The 8,869-nt window shown below is 43.3% G+C and overlaps 1 protein-coding gene across 1 annotated transcript in view; it reads left to right on the top strand.

The window, feature by feature from the left end:
* Nucleotides 1-3,112: 3,112 nt before the first annotated feature.
* Nucleotides 3,113-8,869, top strand: part of RAB11FIP2 (RAB11 family interacting protein 2) — a 43,516-nt gene continuing 37,759 nt past the window's right edge. Inside the window, exon 1 of the mRNA XM_024206236.3 lies at nucleotides 3,113-4,065. Coding sequence (XP_024062004.1) covers nucleotides 3,713-4,065 — 353 coding nt within the window. The 5' untranslated portion in view covers nucleotides 3,113-3,712. The remainder of the gene's footprint in view (nucleotides 4,066-8,869) is intronic.

The following is an 8,869-nucleotide window of genomic DNA, read 5'->3' as shown; positions in this document are numbered from 1 at the left end:
ATGTTCCTGATAGCCTCCCACCCCCACTCCAGTGTTTGCTATATCTAAGGCCTTGGCTACACTTGGGGATTCACAGCGCTGCCGCGGCAGCGCTGTGAAGCGCGAGTGTAGTCGTGCCGCCAGCGCTGCGAGAGCTCTCTCGCAGCGCTGTAAGTATTCCACCTCTCCGAGGGGAGTAGCTTGCAGCGCTGCGAGGGAGCGTGCAGTGCTGCAGGCGCTGATGACACTGGCGCTTTACAGCGCTGCACTCGCTGCACTCGGGGGGGGGGGCGTTTTCACCCCCCCCGAGCGCAGCAAGTTGCAGCACTGTACAGTGCCAGTGTAGCCAAGGCCTAAAGGATGATCATTGGGGATACTGAAGGGGATATAGGAGAGACAAAAGAAGGAGCGTGTGTGGAAGAGCTGTTCATCTTGAACAGCCAATGTGCAGCCTTAATTCTGACCACAGATATAATACACTTTAGCAAATAGATATGCAGATTTAATATTTGTAATTCCCACACAAAAATTAATACCAAATTTATCACATTAACATGGATTATCCATTTACTTTTTTCTCACCATTACAAAAAAAATTCTCTCTCAGTCTTACACCAAAAGAAAACTACGTACACGGTAATTTATGAAGGACACACCAACCCTATTTAATCATCAATACACATACACTAACAAATAGCCAGGCCACATCAGAGTTCAAGAGTACCAGTAGTTGTACAGTATGAGTATGGAGACATGTGGGCTGTGGGTGGTGTACCAGAAGCAGATGTGGTTGAAAGGGGGAACTGATGACTAGTGTACATGAGGTGTTGAATTACATAATTGTTTATTTCTTTACTTTTTATGGTTTGTGTTGGTGAGATATATAGTCTAGCAACCATAAAGTGTGTATGTAAAATATAGCTAATATCTGTAGCTATGACTACGCACAGGTACACACACACACACACACACAAAAGTCTCCTGGGGGGCAACACCATTCAAACTATATACAGTAGAACTTTGGAGTTAAGAACACCTCAGGAATGGAGGTTGTTCGTAACTCTGAAATGTTTGTAACTCTGAACAAAACATTATGGTTGTTCTGTCAAAAGTTTATAATTGAACATTGACTTAATACAGCTTTGAAACTTTACTATGCGGAAGAAAAATGTTTTTAACCATCTTAATTTGAACAAAACAAGCACAGAAACAGTTTCCTGACCTTGTCAAATCTTTATTTTATAAACATTCCCTTTATTTTTTAGATTACATTTAACCCAGTACTGTACTGTATTTATTTCTTTTTTCTGTCTCTGCTGCTGCCTGATTGTGTACTTCTGGTTCCAAATGAGATGTGTGGTTGACTGGTCAGTTCATAACTCTGGTGTTCGTAACTCTGAGGTTCTATTGTATCCCCAAACACTTTACAAATACTTTTGCTCTTTAATTTAAACTAAACGGTGTGGTCAAAGTGGGGTGACTTGAAAAAAAACGAGATTTCAGAGTTTCTTGAAACAGACTTTGCAAAATCTTGAATCTCAAGACTGGGAATTTTGAAAACTTCCTTTAAAATAGCAGATATGGGTGACAGGGTTGGACTAGTTGTACATCTAGATTTGTTCCCTAAGTGTGGACACTAATCTTTAATGCAGAAGTGGTGAAATATTTGGTAGTTTCAAAAAGCTGGGACAATCTGAATGATCTATATGTCAAGAAAGTGATATTTTAAATGTCTTATTTAAATGTGCAGCAATATCTCCTTTCAGTTGCAAGAGTTTTTTCATAGGCTCCTAGAAAGAACAGGTAGGACTAGAAGGGACCTTGAGAAGCCATCAAGTCTAGCTCCCTGCACCAAGACAGGACCAACTAAACCTACACCATCCCTGAAAGGTGTTTGTCCAATCTGTTCTTAAAAACCTCCAATGACGAGAATTCTACAACCTCTCTTGGAAGCCTCTTCCAGAGCTTAACTACACTAGTGGCCAGAATGTTTTTTTCCCTGGTACCTAACCTAAATTTCCCTAGTTGCAGATGAAACCCATTACTTCTTGTCCTGGTTTCAGCAGGCCGGGAGAACAATTGATCATTGTCCTCTTTAATAAAAGCCCTTCATATATCAGAAGACTTTTATCAGGTCCCCCATTTTCTTTTCTCAAACACTGCTTTAAAATTAATCACAGTGTGTGGGTGGGTGTCTCTCCTCCACAAAACTGTGCATTCGTACCTCCACCCAAGATATTAGCAGGGATCTCTTCCTGCCCTGCTTTAAAAAAGGAGGAATTCAAGGCCTCCCTCTGTCCTATCTAGATGCTAGAGGTCCCCTCTTCCTTTCCCCAACCCAGCCATGGCCCCTTCTGCCTTTAAAAATATTAGGTCCCCTCTTCCTTCCCCCACCCCAATATTAGGGGGCTGTCTTCTCTCCTCCTAATGTTGCAAAGGTTCCCCCCTCCCACAGTAGAGGGTCCTCTCTATTCTCCCTCTCCCCCGCTGTTAGGGTGAATCCCCCTGCCCATAAATAAGGGATCCAGCCTCTCTACTACTGCTCAGGAGCCCCCCAGGATTAGGGGGGTCCCCTCTTTCCCCACTGCAGTGCGTGAGTGGGACCGGCTCCCTCAAGCCAGCAGCCCAGTAGGCTCCTGAGGCAGGGTGGGGTTGGCAGAGGCCTGCCGGGGCCCGGGGGCCGGCAGGGAGGGACTGAACCCTGCCCCCTGCCCTCTGACCGCCGAGGAGGCAGCCGCCGCAGCGGAAAGGCGGAAGCGGCAGCAGGCCGAGCGCGCCGCAGACTGTGCGGGCGGAGGGCGGGCAGCGTCAGTGCGGGGCGCGGGCGCGCCGCGAGTCGCCGGGCACGCTCGTCAGCCGCCGGGGAGCCCAGCCTGGTACCGCCGCGCTCCAGGAGCCGCCCCCGCCCCCTCCGCCGCTGCAGGGCTGGGGACTGAGGCGCCGAGGCTGTAAGGGGCCAGGGGGAGGCCGGCGAGAGCGGGGGCGGGGGGGGCGGACCCCAGGGCTCCCCAGACCCGGGGAGGGCCCCAGGGCTTCCCACATCTGAGGGGGGGGGGGACTGAGTGTGGTGACCCCCCCAGTACCAAATGGGGCATGGTGGTGTAGTGCTGCTGAAGGGGACCCCGCACTCCTCACGCAGGGATGATCTCTTGGGGCTCCTGCGAGGATATGGTTTAAGGGGGGACCAGGGTGTCTTTAGCACTAGCGGGAGTTTGTGGGTGAGAAGAGCTGCAGGCTAGAGTTGGTTACAGACCTTGAAACCCCATTTCACCCTCTGCCCCCTTCCCTTTGCAAAGGAGGGACCTGCCATGCCACAGTAGACTGCCTTGCAGGGAATGGGAAATGTTGTTAAAAGTTCAGGATTATCCTGAAAGGCTCTGGGAGTTTGTTTTGTTGTTGGGTTTTTTTTTTTATGGTGTGAGGGGAGAAACTGAGTAAAGAAAAGTTGGTTAATTGCTGTGGAAGAAAAACATCATAATAGAGAATTTTGTTTTAAAAATTAGTTATAGAGCTAAAGATGTTACTTCTCTGGAGGGAAAATCTAAGCAATGGTTAGTGTGTGTGTGTGTGTCTCTCTCTCCTTCAAAAAAACCCCCCAAAAACAAAACAAACGAAGTATTCAGAGAAAAAACACTGAGACTTTCATAGATATCCCTATTTTAAGTGCACTTATACAGTAACTAGAAGATTCACAGACTTAATTTTGTTACTACTACTACTGAACCCTTCAAGGATGATGTTGGCAGAGCAAGCCCAGAAGTGGTTCCCAACCCACGTGCAGGTTACAGTTCTTCAAGCCAAAGATCTGAAGCCAAAAGGCAAAAATGGCACCAACGATACCTACACTATTATACAACTGGGCAAGGAAAAATACTCCACCTCGGTGGCTGAGAAGACCCTGGAGCCAATCTGGAAAGAAGAGGCCTCATTTGAGCTCCCTGGATTATTGATGCAGGGGAATCCAGAGAAATACATCCTCTACCTGATTGTCATGCACAGGTCGCTTGTGGGGCTGGATAAGTTTTTGGGACAGGTGGCAATAAATCTAAATGATATATTTGAGGACAAGCAACGAAGAAAAACAGAGTAAGTCATGTTTTGTATTATAGTTATTGTGTTCTTTGATGTATGTGCTTCCCGATCAGAAGCCTTATAGCTAAAGTAAAATTAATAGGTAGATTATATTTTGTTCCTTGATGTATCATAAGCCTCTGTCCTACAATGAGCTCTTCATTGGCGTATCCTCATTGAAGTGACCACATGGGCCCGCCCACCTGGACAGAGTGGGACCATATATTTAAAAATTGTAGACAGTTTTATTATCTATTAATATTTAACATCTTCTTACATTCTGTTTTTATTTTTTGTTCATACTACTCAATTGTACAACCATTATTTCAACTTGTGGCACACAGTTTGGACTATATTTCTGACTGAGGAAGTCCTTAACCTCATGCATATGTCTAGCATCAACCTGTCTAATGTAGTGTTCAGTCTTCATATTCTGCAAAACTAAGTGACTCTAAATTTTCCACATTTATTATTTAGTGTTGAATGAACTTTGACTAAATTAAGGTTTACCCTCCTGTACTGTACTTTTCTGTTTCTGATTCTGATTAGCGTTTTAGGCATTGATCCTGCAAACTGTTCTGCACTGCAGGCCCATGCAGAGAAGCTTGTAGGGTAGGGTTTGGGCCTTAGCAACAAACTGGAGTTGTTCTACTCATGTTAGTCCAGTTCCTAGAAGTTTCTTCTATTGCAGTAGCCTTCAGCAGCACGCAAATAAAATTGTAATTAACCAACACATTCTGCAACTAGAACTCAAAGGAAATAATGTAAAAGTTAGGTTTATAAATATTTTGGACAGCAAATATACTATATGTTTAAAGACTGAGTATCCTAAGGCCTGGTAAATACCCCCTTTTTTGTACCAATCTAACTTTTTTGATTAGGGTGTTAGGTGGGTTTTTGTTTGTTTGTTTTTAACTGAAGTACTTAAATTGGTACAACCCCTAGTGTGGACCCAATTATACTGGTACAGTGTGGCTTATTTTTCTGAATATATGGGAATAAGTTGTAGTGATGTAAGTACCTTTGTACTGGTATGACTATATCCACGCTAGAGATCATATAATTTTAACTGTACCAGTACAAAAACTGTGTGGACAAGCCATAAGTTAGGTGTGTAAAATTGCACTTGCTATTTCTGCTTTAACCATCTAAAGCCCCAGTTATGCAACTAACTCTGCATCTGTGTAGATACCTGCTCAGACTGTCCATTGCAGGATCATGGCATAGGTTAGTTTTTAAACGTATTGTCTTTTTTAAAGGCAGGCCAAAAGAATTGCAACTGTTCCACTGCAATAGATGGTAACTCTTATAACCTTAATGGGGTGCTAATTTCTATTTCAATTTGATTCAAACACGTTTCACTGTTTCTTCAAAATTAGTTCTTAAGTGTTGTTAAATGTTCTATAATTGGAAGTGATGATTAAACCCTGTGCTGCAAACACTTAATCACATGCGTACCTTTAAGGCTGTGATTAGTCCCATTGAAAACAAAAAGATTAAATGAAAGACAAAGTAAAACAAGACAACAGTAAATACAAAAACTTGATCTAAGTAAATCAAAGTGGATATACATGTTCATAAAGTGGAAAAGGTCAAATGAGATGCATATAAAGAAATCAGGAATTATTGTGAAAAATCACTCCTTCCATTTAGGGCAATGCAATTTTTTTGCACAATAGAATTACAGCACTTTCACATCTCTTTTTTATAATCTAACTGAAAGTAATGGTTGAACTATAGTATTGCAAAATTATTCCCGGAAAATGCAATCGACTTGATTTCCAGGATTGTATGCACTGAAGTAATAAGATCCTTGTGATAACTGAATGAACATTCAAGATACTTTTTGTGTGTGTATATTTATGGGTAACACAAGTTTACATATGCTCTGTATCTTTATAGCTCTTATTTTCAAGTGTGAGAAGAAGCCCATATCCTGCATAATGTAACATGTGAGAGAATGGTGCACTGTTGCAGAGCCCTTTTGAAGCCAGTGGGGCTCCACAAAACTGAAGCTGTGCCCTGCAAACTACACTTTTCAGGATTGGGGCCTAAGGGTAAATTTTCAAAAGCAACGATAAACTATTTTCAAAAGTGACTTAGGGTCAGATTTTTAAAAATATTTACATGGCTAAAGATGCAGACTCGCACCTGCTGAGATGGTCAAAAGTGCCTACCAGGCACGTTTCTTCATTTTTAGGTGCCTGCATACCTTGAACCATCTGGCCCTAAGACTTTTGAAAATTGGGGTTAGGCTCCTAATGCAGTCAGCTGGTTTTGCAAATTTTACTGTGTCTACATAAGTATCTGCAAAAAGAACAGGAGTACCTGTGGCACCTTAGAGACTAACAAATTTATTAGAGCATAAGCTTTCGTGGGCTACAACCCATATGCATCCGAAGTTGTGGGTTGTAGCCCACGAAAGCTTATGCTCTAATAAATTTGTTAGTCTCTAAGGTGCCACAAGTACTCCTGTTCTTTTTGCGGATACAGACTAACACGGCTGCTACTCTGAAACCTATAAGTATCTGCATGCATACATGTCAGCATTATTTCCTATTACTGTTAACTGGAGATCCAGGCATGTGTGTTGAGAGGAGAACAAACCTTCAGGTATATGTACACCAATGCAGGCTCTCTAACAAAGTGAAATAATCTTGAGCATTCTTTTTAATTCTGGCTTTTTTATTATTATTAAAGACTTTTTTGGGGGTATAACAGTCTATTAACCTCAAATTGGCAGTTAGAATAAATAGTGTTCTCAGGTATGAGCATTAACTGGTTGAGCCAGTGAAAGTTGAGGATGCTTAACACATCTCAGGGTCAGGCCCGTTGTTCTTGACTGCAAAGAATTCTGATGCCTCAATGCTATTTTGATTGTTTCAAAAGCACTAATTGAGTTTATTAAACTCTGATTCTGCTTTCAGGTATATTGAACAGGCTTGTGGCATTATTACATCGAGAGTGATTTTTTTATGTTGATGTAGTGTTAACATTTCTTGCTTTGTTTGGGGATAAATGAGATCCAGTTATTTGATTGTGTCTTCACTGGTAATATTTCTACCTTTTTAATATATTTAATAGCTTCCTCTTTCCAACGCAGCTGTGCATATGGCGTTGTAAGAGACAGACTCAAGAGTCACTAGAGTATTACAAAAAAGATATTTAATATTCTGCACAATGCTGAACCTTGTCAGCAATTCCCCAGTGCTTTATAGAAATAGGTATGAGAAGTGAAGGCGACTAGCTGATTTTGAATTCATAGGACCACTGCAGGGTGTATGACATACAGTTTTGTTTGTAAGTATATTTACAAGTTCATTGCAGCTTCAAGAACACACGACAGGAAAAAATAGTCTTTTTCATTTAGATTTTTTATTTGCTACTTATACCTTAGAAAAAATGTGATTTTAAAAAATATTCTGAGCAATAAAGTTTTCAAGCAGAGGCATGGTGAGAGGACTTACACATCTTGTATTCTAATGATTATTTTTTTTCTGGCACAAGACTTAAGAAAATATAACAAAATGTTTATTATAACTTGATGGTAAAAACAATCTTTACATGCCATTATACAACATCTTTACTCTTTCTTTTTGCAGTTGATGATTTTTCACATTCATAAAAATGAAAGTTGTTGGAATGGCTAAATCCAGTTGTGACTCAGGCAGTCACTTTCCAAACTTCTCCTTGACACCTCAGCCAATGACCATGTAACACCCCAGTTCCAATTCTTTCTTTGTCTTGGTGAGAAAGTGCCAGTTATGCTGTGGTGGTCTTGTAATTTGCTTTTCTGTCCATTTGGAACTACACTGAATCATCAGACTCATTTCACATGATAATTTTGAATGAATATGCTGGTTTTTTTAGTGTTCCAAAATCTTGGGAAATATGGATATCTCTAGAATAGGCCTTTAAAGGTCTCTTTAAGATTTCTGTGTTATATCCTCATAAAAGAAGCTGTTTTAGCAAGTATGGTAATTATGCCTAGAGCCCTGCAAATCCGTGGATATCTGCTTCATATCCGCAGACCATTTTTGCGGATAGTGGATCGGATGCAGATACAACCGCGCAGGGCTCTAGTCACCAGCAGTGCCTGGCCTGCAGCGTCCAGCTCGGGCAGTCCAGGGGGTGGCGTGGCACGCTCGGGGCCAGTAGCTGGGGCTGGGCAGCAGGTTGGAGCTGGGGCTGTCCAGCACCCAATTTGCACACCGCTTCCTGTCTAGCAGCTCAGGTCTCTTGGGAGCACCAGCGTCCCCACTATGGTCCGGCCCAGCAGCACTGGCCGCGCTCCTGGGCCTGGCCCGCCTTCTCCTGGGCAGCAGAACCTGCCCCCGACCATGGGGATTGGAGCGGCCGGGACCAGCACATGATGTGACGCCCCATCCTCCCAGCCCCCACCCCCCACTGCCCCCTATCCCCCCGAGCCCCCCCCCCGCCCCCCCTTTCCCCCCGTCCCCCCCCCCCCCCCCTCCCTTTTCCTCGAAGCCCCCCCCCCCCCGCTCCCTTTCCCCCACCCCCTATTGCTAGCCCTTGAGACAGCTTACGGAGGCGGGTGCAGATACAGGTAATAGACGGCTAGTGGATCACGGGTCAGATCATGGGTTGATCCTGGCAGATGCGGATCCACATTTTTGTATCTGTGCAGGGCTCTAATTATGCCTATATTTCCATTCTATAAACCAAGTTTTTAATTGCAGCTTTTTTGTCTGTTACTGCAAAGTAAATACATCCCTGTTGCCACTGCAGTCTGTATTAAATATCTCTGTCTCTGTGTGTGTGTGTGTGTGTGTGTGTGTGTGTGTGTGTGTGTGTGTGT

This window comes from Terrapene carolina, unplaced genomic scaffold (assembly GCF_002925995.2).
Source record: "Terrapene carolina triunguis isolate 2854851 unplaced genomic scaffold, T_m_triunguis-2.0 Scaffold95, whole genome shotgun sequence".
Lineage (NCBI taxonomy): Eukaryota > Metazoa > Chordata > Testudines > Emydidae > Terrapene > Terrapene triunguis.
The sequence above is the reverse complement of the archived record's forward strand: the minus strand, read 5'-3'. Positions and strand labels throughout refer to the sequence as shown.